General features: G+C 41.4%; 1 protein-coding gene across 3 annotated transcripts in view; it reads right to left on the reverse strand.

Annotated features, from left to right (window-relative positions):
- LOC101850213 (complexin) overlaps positions 1-17,223 on the reverse strand; it is a 103,434-nt gene that overhangs the window by 59,172 nt on the left and 27,039 nt on the right. For 2 of the 3 annotated variants that reach the window (XM_005088969.3, XM_035972499.1), the window contains exon 2: positions 13,172-13,771. The exons of the other annotated variant lie outside the window; for it this stretch is intronic. In XM_005088969.3, the coding sequence (XP_005089026.1) occupies positions 13,172-13,226 (55 nt within the window). In that variant the 5' untranslated portion in view covers positions 13,227-13,771. The remainder of the gene's footprint in view (positions 1-13,171; positions 13,772-17,223) is intronic. 3 annotated transcript variants of the gene reach the window in all.

Consider the following 17,223-nt stretch of genomic DNA (forward strand, 5'->3'; position numbering starts at 1 on the left):
AATTAAAAGAATAATAGTCCTTTTCACAGATTCTGTGAGGTGTAGCGACTCGGTACAAACTAGGTTCCAAGCAAATTGAGTTCTTTTCTTTCAAATAAAAGAAAGAAGTAGACCTTCACGCAACTGCCAACACAACACAAGCCATAACAGTCCATTACATTTCAAAGCTATACTAGTGCAAGCGTTTTGCGCTATATTAAAGGCAGGCCAGTCAACCCTGAAATTAGTGAACGGACAACGCAATTTACGTATAATGTAATTTGCCAAGTAGATGGGCGGTGGTCATTATTGTGGCACAGATGGATATGGACTGGGCCGAATACGGCGGAAGATTGACATTGGGATCCAAGTTGGCATATATTTTTTCTATTATTCTTCCTAAGATATATCTTTTCTGATCACAGTGTTTAAACACAAACTCGCGCTCATATTATGACCTTTATTCAGTTGCAAACGCTGTACAACATTTACTGGCGCTCATATTATGACCTTTATTCAGTTGCAAACGCTGTACAACATTTACAAACTAACAAACATACAAACAAACAAACAAACAAAAAAATCTGAGTGCCAGTTGCATTTCGTATGTTGAGTTGGGATCACAGTATTCATTTATTCTGTGATCCCAGCAAAAGCTGCAAAAGTCTCAGATTGTAACTGTGGGGTCCGAAAATAATGATTACAACAACTGTTTAAGGCCACTGCTAGTGTGTTTATTGTTTGAAAGGGGGGATTGGGGGGGGGGGGGCAGTGCAAGGTGATTTGGGGTGCCGAATTGTCGAGTCGCCAGGATGTGGTATCTTTACATTAATATTTCGTTTTTATTTGACCCTCCAATGACCTTTGTTCTGTGTTGCAAACACATTCATAGCAAAAAACTGTTCTCAATATGTCTGTAAGGTTAAAGAGTCAAGACATGAATTTATATATCCATAAAAATAGAAAAAAGACTGTGAGCACCTGCAGTTCAGTACAACATTAAGGTCTCGTTGCTTGTTCGTCTATTTTTAAAAACATGAACCAATACCATTCCCTAAAGAACAAAAATTATTAACAAGAAGCGATTTCACAAACATTATTTTCATTTTTCCCTCATTTGAAAGCGTCCTTATACTGCAGAAAAGCCTCACAAAATGTCATTGATGTAGCTGTGTATTACCAAGAGGCAGACGATCCCCGTATGATCCACTGTAAGACGAATCGGGTCATGGGAGAGCCAACAAACCTTGTAATGCCACGCTAATGGGGCTACGTGACTCTATCCTTGCCTTTGTCAGACACAGGCCGGGTTGTACTGCCAGCATCCAGGCTCACGAAACGACGATGTTCAAACGGATTACTCATCGATTGACTCTCTCCTCTTCTTCTTCTTCTTCTTCTTCTTCTTCTTCATTCTTCTTCTTCTTCTTCTTCTTCTTCTTCTTCTTCTTTTTCTTCTTCTTCTTCTTCTTTTTCTTCTTCTTCTTCTTCTTTTTCTTCTTCTTCTTCTTCTTCTTCGACTACAACTGCGGTATCGCTGTCCCAACAATAAATAATTGTTACCACCGTGGATTCCCCTTCCTTTTGCGTCTTGACAAACGATCTTAAAACTTTGTCCGAGCGGGAGACATAGAGGATGTAAAATGCGAAAGAACTGTTTCCCTCCCTTCAGACCTGGACTGCCTTGTTATAAGTCAAAGGAAAGACTTGTCAGTATGTCTGTAATCAAGGAATGTGAACGGGATTACTCACGATTTTACATTTGTGAAAGGGACATATTCTATGATAGGGAGCTGTTTTGTTTTTAAATCTTAATTCTAGATTTCGAATTGATTCCCTGGTGTCGGCTCAACGGGATCTTAAAATGTGCGTAGCGTGTACACGGGCCCTCCGAGATAGTTCTTCCTTATTCGAGAAGATTAGGCTCTTGATCTTACCAACCTTTAGGTCGGTGGTGTGGAAGAGACTGGGTGGTGAATGGGGGAAAGAGATTTACAGCTCCAATTCGCTACCTGAGAATTATTAAGTTCTACTATCTGCTCACTATCCTAGTTTTGAGAAATTGGACGTCAAAAAGTTTGACTTTCACAAAATTCTTTCGAATGCATAAAAAAAAATATCTTGAGAACGACTCAGAACAATCTTATGATTTTGATAGAGCAGATAGAACATGAACATTAATTTATTTGTTTTTGAAGTCAAGGTCTTAGTAACTCAAAACGGCCAAAACAGTCAGACAGAACTTGGTAATTCTAATAGCGACTTACTATAACCACTATAATCCAACAGGATCACCAACATTGTCTGCACAAAGCCAGAGTCACACCAGAAAGTCTGGCATGAGGATCCAGCACAATACCCCACACCAACAAGACCCTGAGACTGTATAGAACTACCAAGGGAAAACACATTACGAACAAGCAAGATTAATTACCCCATTAGTGCCATTTTCTGCCTTTGTTCTTAACAAAACCCCAAATTAAGAAATCTTTAGAAGGGGAACCCTGAACAAAAAACCAACAAAAACCTTTAACGAGACAAATAATGCTTCTTTTTAACCCGAACAGCACACGCCACAAAAAGGGAACAAAGAATAAGAAGAAACATTTTTTTCTACTTCTCTTAACGTTGGAGTTCCTTTGTCGTGTTCCGCTGTATCATTACCGATAGCCACCGCAGAATCTTGAAACCAAAAACTAATTCAAATAACGCACAAACATCATTTAGTTGGGGAAATCGGAGACTTCATTAAGAATAGTAGACATAGATCACAGCGCAATTTTTCCGATGCCGGATTCAAATTTGAGGTTATAGTTTTTCATCTCTGTTTAAGAGAAGGATGTCGATATAATAAAGGTAATACCGGTTTAGGGAAAAGCCAAATTATATACCAAGGAAAAAGAAACAGCAGAAAAAGCACCTCAGAAAACACAACACCTGAATTTTAGCCATGCAGATGACTAGACAAGACATTTCTATAATTCATAAGGGCACAGATTGGGTTTTTTTGTAATATAGTTTTTAAGAAAGTTTTACAATATTTGCAACACAAATGGGTTGTATAAGTAAGAAAAACTAGAGGTATCACTCAGGATTATCATAGAAAAAAAAAGAAGGAAAGATAAGGGCGATAGATGTTTGAAAAGAAAGAAGGAGCAAACCACACCCCAGCCCCCATAAACCACCGAGGCACTGATTAGCGCTGGGCTACACCATATACATTTCTCACTCAATAATAAATGTTCACAAACCCTTAAGATTGTATAGGCTTTATTTCAAGAAGGAGTATTCATAGTCAAAGGGAGGAGACAATAAGTAAACGTTGAATACCAAATGCGGTTAAAAAACACTTTGGCATAATTTATACAAAAATAAAGCTCTCAAAATCGCCTACACCTACAAGGGCATTAACGAAGAGGCAGCCCTCCATTTCAGCCTTTCAGTTTCTTCTTAAGGGGAAGCTGGGCGAAAACTGAATGGGAAGCAAATTAATCATTCCATCAGCCTCTGGGTTCTTCAAGACAAAACAACGGCCGAGAATTCAAGAGCTCCTCTTCGGAAATTGAAAAGGTAGCTAGAGGGAAGAGTGGGAGCTGGGAAGCGGACAGGAGACAAAATTTGAACAGGAGATTGACTAGAAATTCGAGAAATATCTTCCGCGTCCCTTCACAAAGGCGTGAGTAGGAAAACTAGTGAGTGCGCGGAGACTCAAGGGAGCTTAGATAAATTGAGACGAGTTGGAATTCAAAGCTGGTAACAGAGGCAAATGGAGAGGACAGTCCTACGACAGCGGAGGGGAATCTAGATGAAAGGAACGGCGATGTTGAGAATATTTATTATACAACTGCACTGTTCACAAAAGGGGTGGCAGACACTCTATTAAAAACGTCGCAGAATGGAGGGTAGATACACACACACACACACACACACACACACACACACACACACACACACACACACACACACACACACACATACACAAACAGAGAGAGAGACAGTGGGAACACACACACACACACACAGAGAAAGAGAGAGAAAGAGAGAGAGAGAGAGGGAGAGAGAGAGAGAGAGAGACAGAGAGAGACAGAGAGAGAGACAGAGAGAGAGAGACAGAGATAGCGAGACACAGACAGACAGACAGACAGACAGACAGACAGACAGACAGACAGACAGACAGACAGACAGACAGACAGACAGACAGACAGACAGAGATAAGGAGTTTCGCATGTAAAATTTGCGAACGTAGTTGCTGAGCACATGTCTGTGTTTACATGTATGCACATGCGGTATGAGCGCAGGTCAAAGTATTGGTGTTTGGTGGCTATAAAGACAGTGGATGGACGTAGGAGGTGGGGCGGGAGGAAGGGAGGAGGGGACATCGCAGAACGCGTAGGTTCGATTTTGGGTCAAACTATTTTCCTCAGTAATGGAAGAAGCAAGAAGACGGGCATGGAATGAGCCGAAAGGACAATCCCCTCTACTCACGTCCTTTTTACTTCTCGTTTTTCACTGGCAACACGCATAAATATACCTAATTCTATTCTGTTGGTTAAAATAAAAACTGCGCTTGTGAGCCAGTGCAGACAAAATAACTTAACAGTGTTATAAACATGCCTGCCAAGTTCGGCATCGCAAATTTTCCTCAACGCCACTATCACAGTTCTTGTTTTTCTCCTCTTTTAGGCAGTCAGCGCCTGCATATGCCAGGTGAATATTGTGCAATGTCACCTTGCTTTACTCGTCTAGTTGCTCGACATTATATCGACATGTGGTCTCAATCGAAACCTGTTACCTCTTTCCAGATCCCCACACCGCTCAAAGTTCCAGTATCTGCACCATCCTATCGAAGATGTATCCGGTGTGTAAGTCTACAACCAGATGCTGAGATTACGTAAATCAAAATGTTTGATGAACTTAGTTTGGTTTGGGAAATGTTTTAAGGCACTTGCAACATTCAGGTCATCTATGTACCGAAGATTAAAGTCACAAGAGACTAACGTACATAAAAAGGGGGGGGTAGCAAAGGACGACAATAAATAGTGATAGAAGAAGCAACCCACAACAGAAGGCCCACCAAACCCAGCTCTGTTCTTGTCAACACGACCTACATGGGATTTACAACAGTTCCCACTCAGGGGACTTTTTTTAAATTATTAGGCCTATCGTTATTTTATTCCACGGGGGTGGCAACATTAATTTTACGATGAACTCTTCCGAAGGACGTCTGAAAATAAATAAAACCAGCTGGTTGCGAGTAACCTAAAGTCTAGAGCAGTTACGCAAGTATGCTCATCAAGCCTTGTCGTTCAGCATGGGCTCTCATCACACCCTCAGGACCATCCTGCGGAATTAGCCGGCGTTTAAAGGCCATACGACAGCCAGCCATTGCCCCTAAGAAAACATCACTTCCGCCGAAGTGGCCAGGAAATGAAGTGATCGTTTCGAGACATGATCGAGATATTGCCGCCTGACCCCGGGGACTGGCGTAACCCCCTCCACATTTCTGATTAGACAACCGATTAGAGGGCCTCGGGGGCCGGGGGCGGGGGGCGGGGGGCGGGATGACGCGCTTCAGGAACAGTTTACTGCGGGAACAGACCGCGGCGCCGGGCTGTCTACGGACAATATCCGATTAGTCGGATCTATATGATCGTACGGGAGAAAAATCAAACAGGCCATTCCATATGTTGTGTATTTTTAAACGGAATTCGTCAATGCCACATTTCTTTTACGGTATAATTCATCGTCTTCTATTGTCTATCAAAGGTTGTTAGAAATGCAATCCATGCTGCTGTCAACATAAAATGATGCAATTCTCTGAAAGAGAAATAAAAAACATTCGGCGACGCTATACTGTCTACATGGCGATGCAGTCTATGTCTATGGAAAAACTCGAGAAAAGAATGCACGACCAAACTAAATACTACAACACATTGAAGCTAGGTGGTGGCCATTATTTAAACCATTGGATCAGCTCACATCTCATTGAAAAATGAATTCCAAAAGTAAACCAAAAAATAAAATAAAATAAAAGAGAGATTACGTGTTCCTCTTCAAAATCCGTATTGCAATCTTTGCTTTTTTTCATGTTTTAAAAAAAATATTATTTTGAAGCTGAACTGCAAGAGGCGAATTCAAAGAAAAAGTCGGGCAGTGAATAGAATAATTAATACCTTAGAGAAGCAAAAACGAAAAAACGTAGTTTGCTGTGAGCTGCCATCTTCGCTTTTGCCGCAGGTTAAAGTTTGTAATGGCCGAAGCATAAAGGAATAATGGCTTCCTTGAGGATTTAAACAGAAATTAAAATGTTCCCGCAGGATGTTCAAGACATCCTTTCATAAGCTTTATTATAAAAGAAAACAGCTGCAAGATCTTTTAGGAAAGAAAAGTACTAACATTTGCAGCCTCTTAAAATTAATAAAGGAATGACAAGTGTAAGCAGATCACAGACAACAACGCAGTGAATTTTTAAGTATGCCAGGCTAGATCTCAAAAGACATTGTTTATTAGTGAGAAGAAACACTTGTAGAATACGGCAAAACATAAACCAAGGAACTTGTATACAGCTCCGCCAAAAGGTTTCCACATTACAAATTTTCTTTTTCTTCTTCTTCTTCGTTATCCTCTTCTTCTTCTTCTTCTTCTTCTTCTTCTTCTTCTTCTTCTTCTTCTTCTTCTTCTTCTTCTTCTTCTTCTTCTTCTTCTTCTTCTTCATCTTCTTCTTTTTCTACTTCTTCTTCTTCTTCTTCTTCTTCTTCTTCTGATTTTGCTGTTGTTGCCACAGCTACAGTGCAATACCTTTCGGACAAAAAGAAAATCATAAACTGTAAACCGCACCCCATTATCTCTGTGAATTCGAAATAGGGGGGGGGGGGGGTGCATCTGTGCCCGCACAAAAACATGCATATACCCATATAGGAATAGAATGAGAATGTGAGTGTATGTGTGTGTGTGTGTGTGTGTGTGTGTGTGTGTGAGTGTGTTTGTGTGTGTGTGTGTGTGAGTGTATTTTGTGTGTGTATGTTTGTGTGTGTATGTTCGTGTGAGAGTGTGTGTGTGTTTGTGTGTGTATGTGTATGTGTGTGTGTGTGTGTGTGTGTGTGTGTGTGTGTGTGTGTGTGTGTGTGTGTGTGTGTGTGTGTGTGTGAGCCCCCGTACATATGTGCCAGAGTGGACCGATCGATGACCCCTAGAGGGCAGCACAAGGCGTCTCACACAAGCGTCCACACTAACAGGCAGACCAAGGTGTCAGATAACTGTTGGCTCTGTTGGGGTCAATGAACAAGGAGTGAAAGAAACTTCACGGTTAGTATTATGCAAACGCGTAATAAATTTGTCTCCGGTCTGAATAGTACACATAACATCCTCGTCTCGTTGGCGATTCTGGCCCATTTCCAACCCCATCACACTTCCTGCCACTACTCCCTCCGTGTGTCTGTCTGTGTTTCTGTCAGTGCATCAGTCTGTGTGTCAGTCTGTGAGTCAGTATATTATGTCAGTCCGTCTGTCTGTTTGTCCGTATGTCTGTCAGTCATCTGTCATCGGTATCTATCTATCGCTCTCTTTCTCTCTTTTCCCCTCTCTATTTCTTTCTCTATTTTATTATTATTTAGTAGACGTTTTACGGCGCTCACAACTGCATAAGGTCACATGAGCGCCAAGGGGTGGATGTCAACAGAGAAATCTTTGAGGGAATTGGGCTTACTCTGCTCACCTCTCAAGGTTTAACAGCACGAAGTATGTTTCGACTTTCAAGGCACCCCAGAAATAGCAGGTCAAAAGGGTGTGACAAACATACAAAAGAAGTAGAGGAAAATGACGATAGTAAGGATTAGGAAAGAAAAAGCAGCAGTTCCCTGTCGTAGTTCAGGCACATTTATGAGCATGACATTGTTGAATCAGCCCATGTGAAATTCTACTGTGCATAAGAACGAGAAATGCCCCCCCCCCCCTATGGGAATGGCCAAAAGACACTTCCCAGGGGGGGGGGATTTCTTTCTCTTTCCTATTTATCTGTATCTCGCTCTACCGCTTTCTCTCTTTCACTCTCTCATCCTCTCTATTCATCAATCTGCTATGTATGTTTGTATAATCTATAGATTTAGTTTGATTCCGCTTCTCACGCTCCATCTATCCTAGCTTGGAACAACTGAGAAACAATTTGCACAATTATTTAATTACACTAATCCTTTGACGTACTGACATATATAAACATTATGTCACCCATAAAGTCTTCCAAAAGTTTCAGTATTGGTTTGGTGAGGATTTAACAGAGGCATCATAGTTAAGCTTGACAGCAACATAATTATTGGTGTGCCCTTCCCCCAGAGTAAATCGACCCATCCCTATTTTTTAATGTAAAGTGAATCCTTCGTGGTTTTCGAAACACAACAGGCACGAAAGCGAATTAGAGAGAAAACCCTACCGACCGCCCTCTTTCCGTATATTATACACATTCTCAGACAAGATTGGAGTACACTACCTCCAGAGTGCTGCCATCAGTCGAGCAAGAGAGCGTCGGTCAATCAGGTAGTAAACGCTGGGATAGAATCAATGGTTTCCTCAGACTTGGAACAAATAAAACTATGGACAGGGACAACAAAAACAAAGGAAAACAAAACAAAACAAAACAAAACAAACAAAAACACAACGCGCCAGACCACGGACTGAAGTTTTCATGAAGGTGAAATCAGATACTTTTATTAGTTGTTTTGAAGACTGAAAGGTTGAACGTGATAACGAGAATAACCACCTTGTGGTCTTTCTAACGTCTTCGGTAAAGAAGGCTTGAAACATTATAGTCACCATGGGAGCAAAAGAGAGAAAAATCAATGAGACTTCAAACTAGGTCTTTGTACGATTTCTTTTTACTTGTTTTTGTGTTTTTCCTAATTTTCTTTTCTTTTTAAAAAATCAGTACAGCTGGGATCATAATTAAGGCGATGTAGTCATCAACAGCTGTTGGATTCAGCCCTTGAGTTTAAAGCCACACTGTAAGTCATTTCAAAGATGGGAGACGGGAGACGGGAGACGGGAGACGGGAGACGTCTTCCTTTGTGTGGGTACTCAGGAATGACAATTAAAATACGAGTTGAAAGAGGAAATAATTCGAACATCACTCTGGGATTCAAACTTCAAAGTTCTGTAAGGTAGACCAAGTCAGAAACCCAGTGCATCCCAACACTTTTCTCTTCGACGCGCCACATGCTTGCAGAATTCAAAACAAAATCACGAAGGTCATTTTCTTATTGTAGGAAAGGTGTTTATACGCCCCCATCGACACAATTTCGATTATTTAGGAGGCCAGATTCCGATCCTGCCTGTCAGATACAACTCAGATACAACCCATACAGAGAAGGACACAACATCCCAGCTGAAAGACCTAGATACATATTTTCTCCCCACTCGGAAATCGAACTCATGTCTCTTGTGTGCGACAGCGAGGAGCTTAACCGCAACACCAATTCAATAATATGTGTCACGACGCGATGGAATCAGGCGGTCGTCGAATTTTGGGCATTTAGAGTTATTAACATCATCTTAAAGTTTGTCCATTTGTCTTGCATTTGGCGAAAAAAAAACCCCCACCAATCTGTCTTGAATAGAAGTCGAGACTTTGCGATTGAAGGAGGTGGGCGTCGCCTGATGTGAGGGGTAAAATAAGCGAGAAAATGGCTGTCACAGTTTGGTGACTTTCAAAGCTTGAGAGTCCTTAGAAACTAGAAATTTACATGTTTTTGTGCTTTTGATCAATTTTATTTTTGGTAACATCCACACGGAATTTTTTTAAAGGACACAAAAGGTGTTGAGCCAAAAGAAGAACATTTGAAAAAAATTGCCCAACGCCCAGAAAAATTCCGGTTTCTTTGATATCATCATTTTGACAACACATATTAATCAGTGCAAAGATTGGGCTCATTGGTGCTCCACGCAGAAGAAGTGAGTTCGATTGCCACCTGAGACACTTTTTGTTCTTCCAGTAGCTGCGTCTGTCAGCTGGGATATCGGATTCCACTCAGTATAGATTTTTCCATGACAGGCAAGGTCGAAGCAACCCGCCTCCAAGATCAGTTAGTTGTGTCTTTTGGGGCTTAAGTAAAATATTTACACAGAAAGCACACTGTCGGTAGATAGTCCTATCGTTCATTTCTACGAAACGTAACATAAGCTTGCTCACTGGTTAGCTCACAAGCAGAGTCATTATTATTGTTATTATAGTAGAGAGTTTTACGGCGCTCGCAACTGCATAAGTTCATATGAGCGCCAACAAGCAGAGTCATCATTTTGTACACTCAATAAGGTTTTTATTTTGTTGTTGGTTTGTTCTTTTGTTTTTTGTTGTTTTTTGGGTTATTGTTTTGTTTTTGTTTTTGTTTTTTTTTGTTTTTTGTTTGTTTTTTGTTGTTTTGTTGTTGTTGTTGTTTTGTTTGTGTTTTTTTTTGGTGTTTTTTTAGGGGGGGGTCCGGCAAGGAGTGTCTGTTTCACTGCTATTAGAGATAGTAAGATACATTCATAAACAAATACAATGTTTAGCTTTATGTCAAGTATTGACTGTGGTGATATCTTCGAAACACGTCTACATAGCCTACAAGTAAAAACATCATATTTTAGTTAGAATTATATCAAATAACAACTACGTTGTTTTTGTGGTTTTATTTTCATAATTTTGAACCTATTAATTAACACATAGGCCTTTTTGTTTCAAATGGAATCTTCTCAAAATGGAACTGTTATTTGAACAGGCCGGAGGTACAATGTACATGCTATAAAAGTTAAATGACAATGTGCATGTCCACAGAAAGATAGGTCTTCGCAAGGAGGAGGCAGAAGAACCCTAACGAGTGCACGTATCGCAAATAAGTTGGTTGGTAGGAAAACCCGACCGGCTACGTTGCACGCGCTACAGAACGACCACTAAACATGTCTTTCGGCAATGACTTTTGACTGCCACCGTGAAACTGGGACTTTTTTAAGTTACAGTTTTTCCACGTCTTCCAAATAAACACTACGATTGTCTGGAATGTTGTATTGTGGTTTTTCTATGTGGACTTTGAGAATGTTACAGCTTTGGAGAATGTTAATGCTTTTTTCACAGAAAGTGGCAAATTAGATTGAGAAATAGAGACTAGATACCAGAAAGCCAATGCAGTCAGCTATCAACTAGCCCTTCTCCTGAAACACCCCATTATCCCAATGAGCACCAAGGCGAAGCTCATCAACGCCATTTTTTCAACTAACGCTCACTTATCAGTGCCAGACATGGTCCCTAACAAAAGCAGTCGAGAGGAAGCTGGTCACATGAGAAATGAAATGTCTAAGAAGAGCGGTAGATAAGACAAGTTGAGACAAGATAAAAAATGAAACAATAAGAGACGTGGTAGGAGCAAAACAAGCCCTACCACACATTACGAGACAAAAGATCAAATGGTTTGGACACCTCACACGGATGACCTCAACCCAACCAGCTCTGAGGGCATACAACATCAAATAGTCCGGCTGTAGAGCCAGAGGAAGACCAAGGCGATGATGGAGTGAATCTGTGGCAGACACCCTCAGAGCTCACGGGATGTCCCTCCTACAAGCTACTCGCCTTGCTGCAAACAGACGCATGTATCTCCCCGTGACACCCATCGGTACAAGCGGGGAAAAAAGAGTAAAGTAAGTAATGTTCCATTTCTTTAAGTCATTAATAACAGGTAATACAATAGAGCAAACAGTCGACATTTTTAGTACCTCTTTCGCCTGAAACTGACTAGATTCTAGATGCAACTGAACAGCAGTAGCACTTATTCAAAGAAGGGAGGAAAGTTACAATATTTTATTCAAAAGGCGTAAACGTTCAACATCAGTCCACATGCTGGGATAAAAACAGAAAGAAAACACTGCAAAGCTCCATGTTTCTTGTGGAAGAACGGCTGTAAAATCAGATAAATAAAATGGCCAATACAATTATTGGGTAATTTTGGGAAGACCAGCCGGGCATCTGATGGGAAGGAGATACAACTATACTTTTAGCTTTATCAGGCAAATGACCAGATATCCCCCTTCGCACCCCCCCCCCTTTCCCCCATACCCTTCCACCTTCACAAGCCCCACGACCGCCTTCTTCCCATTTTGCCATTGAACACTATAATGGGTTTTTTTCTGAATCCATTATTACTTCTCTACGGCTTCATGTGCCACATTTCGGCAAGAACAACAATTTTTACACAAAACGGTGTTATAACGATTGGACACATTATTATATAGCGCCACCAATAGCATCGGCGTATCTACACCAGGCGCTTCAACTATCGCAACAAACTGCTGTGTAAACTCTAAATGTTTTGATCTGGTCGAACAAATATTTGTCTGCTACTGATAAGAGAAACAGCTGTTATCGGCGGAAATAATACATGTCTTGTCTCGAACAAAAAGCTAATTCTTGGCACAAGGCATATGTCAATAATTTCGAAGACACGAGAATTGTCTGTCTTTCGCTGTTCTCGATCAGGTGCTTTCGTTTTAAAATCATACCTCGTAGCAAACAAATCAGAAAGCAAACCGTTAATCACGACAAAAACAGTAAAGTGAAATACAAACCCACAGTATTAAAACCTGGAGTAGTTGAGAATAAAATATACGTGTACACAGCTGAAAAGAAAGAAAACAGGACATTTCTTCTGACCAATCTGTCTACTTTACACTTACAGTGTAATCTGCACTAAAAAAACCCCAGCATGTTCAATATGTATAAGCGCGCACGAGCGTGCGTGTGAGTGTGCATATGTGTTTGAGTGTGAGTGAGTGAGTGTGTATGTGCGTGTGTGTGTGTGTGTGTGTAAGTGAGTGTGTGTGTGTGTGTGTGCGTGTGTGTGTGTGTGTGTGTGTGTGTGTGTGTGTGTGTGTGTGCGTGTGTGTGTGTGTGTACCAGTGTCTGTGTGGGGGTGGGGTGAGGAAGGGGGAAGAGTACGAGTTAAACGACCTTTTCAACAAAACAATAAAGCCATTTAAACGGCTGACTCTCTGATGCATCGTCTTTCTAAAAAAATGGACGGCCCATTGAAAAAGGTCTTTTGAAAAATCTTCAAACAAACTTCAGTCCAAGATTTGAACCAGGAGCACCATAGACCAGCCCGCCGTTGACGGAGCCAACTGGGCTACCCAAAACAAGTCACATTTACAACAACAAAAAAGGGGTATATGGGCTTACCTTTGACAGAGGAGAGCTTGTCGCCCACAACCTGTTTAGCAATGAACGCTGCCATTATGGAAGAGTACGAGCCTCCTGGGATACCACGGGAAGTACTGAGAGAAAAAGCTTCCGGTACAAGTCAATCAGACTACGACCGCTTCAATCGGCTACTTTTGATTGCCCTCCGTTTTCAGATTTGTGGAAAGTGTTGATTAATGCTTCGTTGGCTCCGAAGACAGGATGCGTTAATACCTCGATGGCAGGGTTCCACTCCGAAGTGAAAACAGCTTTGATGTATAGAGCGGCAGAACAATCAAAGACAGCTGAGGATTATATTCCTCTTTCGACACAAATGATCCAGTTCCGTTCCACAATCTAGCTGATCTGTTCCTTTCAGAGTAGAGCGTGTCTGCCTGTTCATGCGTTTGATTCTGAGTACACGCGTGTGTGGTCCCTTCGATGAGCAGGAGCAATGACACTGTGCTCACTCACAACTCCAAGAAATGTTACCGCTCGCGCACGAAGTCCAAGGCTGATATGAGATTTGCGTGAGGACGGAAGAAGAACAGAGAAGATTTCTTTTGCTCAACCATTGATCAAGTCGACGAGTTTCGTGATCTGTGGGATAACAAAAGGGAAAAACTATGTGTAAACAAAACAAAAATGAAATAGAAAAGGGAATGTGGGAGATGGAATGGGGTTGGACAGTAACGACTCGGGGACATATGATTAGAAAGAAAAAAAATTGCGCCGTGTTCTTAAGAAGAGAAAAACGAAGCAAAAAACAGACGTAAGCACACCCGCCCTTTAATTAAATCTGGAGATTGATACGTCGCTGACTGCGTCCTCCAGAATTGAATTTAGTGCCTACAACGGGTTGATTGGGTTACAGGTAATTGCATCGCAACACAGTCCAAGGCTCGGGTGAGTCTCCGGCTACGACTTTATAAAGAGAAACATCTGGCCTGGCATGGGGAGCATGGGCTTCGAGCAGAAGAAACAAAGGGATAAATGGAGCCGAGTGAGGCTAGAATGTTCACAGGGATGAAATAAGTGTCGAAAGACGGGTATAGCAAAGAGAAGAATGGGAATACACAGGATGTCACCTCCTCTGTCCCACCACTGCCTTCACCACACCCATGAATTCTGGAATATTCCCCTTGGTTTTTTTTATAGTTTTAATAAGTGTTTACGGCACTTGCAACACAATGAGGTCAAATAAGTGTCGAAGATTAGAGGGGATACAAGAACGTGTCAAACACAAAAAGAAGGAGGGGAGATAAAGACAAATATATTTGATAGGAAAGAAGAAGAAAACCACACCAGAGCATCCCCAACCACCCACTTCTGCTTGTTTAGGCACAGAGAAGCACATGGACACAAAAATGGGAATGGAGGAAAAGCTTTGACGATGACATTAGCGATGCAAAGTGAGGATAAGAGGAGGACCAGCAAGGAAAAGCGGAGGGAGGATAGGAGGAAGAGGAGGACGAGGAGAATCATCATCACGGCGACTACGTGGAAGGCAAATGAACAGTACGATGGATCAAGGGCGCGGAAATAATGACTACAACGAAAATGACAAAATCAACGGGAAACCAGAAGCAACAGAAGAACCTCGAGAAGAACAAAAATATAAAAGACATAATGTGGTAAACTGGTAAACTGCTCGTTTGGGGTTTTTTCTTCTTCCAACCCTCGTTCTCAGATGTACCATCGATTTCAGCCAAATTATGAAGAATACAAAATGATTAACTAGAAGCACGATCGATATGTATGAAAGTGATACGTGTCATCCTAGGAAATGTCCATCATTTTTTCCTCTCACTATAGATAATTTAATTAGTACAGCAAGATATTGAGGTCAGCTGAGCATTGATCTAAATCCCAGGCATGCTCAGACAAAGAGTACTATTGCTGAAAATGAGGAAAATTTGGAAGCCACCCTCTACCTCTGCTTCGAAATAGGCCGACATTTAAAGTTAAATATTGAAAAGTGTTCTTGTTCGTTGGTACGGCGCGTCTCTCTTGCAACAGTCTCCCCATAGGAATAAAAAATATGTGTAAAGACACTCATCAAATTTGGGCATTTTGTGGAGTTGCTGGTATATCTTAAATCTTCTTCAATGGTCCTGTTTTAGATCGAAAAAATACCCATCTGTCTTCAATTTACCATTGACGGAGGTGGGAGCCCCCAGGCGTCAGAGCTAAAATTTGCGAGAAAACGACCATCAAAGTTTGGTGATTTCCAAAACTTGAGTCTTCTTGGAAACTGAGAAATTACATTTTTTGGGTGCCTTTGATCAACGTTTCCTGGGAAAATCCATACAGAAATATGTTTTGAATAGCACCCCTCCCCCCAAAAAAATCCATAATGCCGGTTTCTTCGATTTCACCACGATGCCACAAACCTCACGTGACATCTCTGTCCGCTGTGTACAGATAGCGCTGCAACCTCTGAGGTGCGTACCATCACCATTTACCTACGTCATCCAAACCAATCGAACATTAACCGTTTGCAGCTGGATGCAGAGTAGGGAAAATAGGTATCTATTCTGAGGCTGAGGCAGACAGAGGGAAAAGATATTGGACAAGTTGACAACACGGCTGGGAGCAGCAAGAACAACAGACACCATTTCTGCAACGCAAGACAGGTGGAAGTGGATGTCCATGATCGCCCACGCCAGTCGGCAAGGCACCGGATGATGACGATCTATTCTGAGGATGCAACGCCGTATCCCTCGTACAGTCCGCAGATGGCTGAAGAATGGGAAAATTGGGCGAAGTATCTATAAAGGGGATACAACGCCTTATTCTTAGTACAGAAATTCTAACCAAACAATATGAAAGTAGTAAGTTTACCGAAAGATTTCTGAGCTCAAAGGTCCCCGACACATGAGGATGGGTGAAGGTGTTGCACCTTAGACTATCACCATCGTCGTTTGTCTTGAACTGTTGCCCAAGTTACCATCACAACCATCCATCAATATCATGTATAGTACAAAAACAATAAATTTATTCAAACCTCGTCCTAAATAACAAGATAGCACTTTAAACCTAGTTCGTGAAGTAATTAACAAATCACGTTGAAAGAATAATACTTTATAACAGGGATAACATAATACTCTGTTACACTGTGGCTGGGTTTGAAATGGACCGGTGTTTCAAAGCTTACTCCTCATTCGTAGCAACAAAATTATGACAAACACTAGAGAATAAAAGTAATAGAGCTCTTCATACATGGAACAAGCTATCGTCCTCATCATCCCCCTGCCATCATTGTATGGGAAAAATAACAAAGATGAAAGGGCCTTGCATAATTTTTGTTCGGTAAACGTTTTTATTTTCTTCCTACAGCAGCTAACGGTTGCGCATCGAAAACTTCCTCAGGAGCTATCATCATCATTATCATCATGATCATCATAATCATCATCATCATCATCATCATCATCATCATCATCATCATCATCATCATCATCATCATCATCATCATCATCACCATAATAACCGGCAGCAACGGTAGAGCATCATCATTAAAAAATAACTTCAGAAGGAACAAAGACAAACATCAAAACTGTATACAGAACTTCGCACAAGCTTCATATTTAGCAAAAGGCAGCGGGAATTCTCAAATATCACATTTCTCTTAACCAAACAAGGTCTAAAGAAAACGAAGCCTTAAGGCAAAAAGACAATATTTGGTTTCTTTGAAGTGGAAAAGGGAAGATGCAGATAGACAAACATGACGCACAAGAAAACGAGGGAGAGAGAGAAAGAGAGAGTGTGAGAGAGAAGGGGGTGAAGAAAAAAAAGAGGGGGGAGGTAAGAGCGAGTGAGAAACAAAGAGAAGGGGGGGCGAGACAGAAAGAGAGAGAGAGAAATAGAGAGAGAGAGAGAGAGAGAGAGAGAGAGAGAGAGAGAGAGAGAGAGAGAGATTAAGAATGTACGCGTACGTGAATGTGAAAGTGCGTATGCGTGATATAAGGTGTACCCGACTGTGTGTGTCTCTTGGTTTGCGTGAGTGGGTGAGTGTATGAGCGTATGAGTGTGTGTGTGCGTGTGTGTGTGTG

This window comes from Aplysia californica, unplaced genomic scaffold, assembly GCF_000002075.1.
Source record: "Aplysia californica isolate F4 #8 unplaced genomic scaffold, AplCal3.0 scaffold00002, whole genome shotgun sequence".
Classification (NCBI taxonomy): Eukaryota; Metazoa; Mollusca; class Gastropoda; order Aplysiida; family Aplysiidae; genus Aplysia; species Aplysia californica.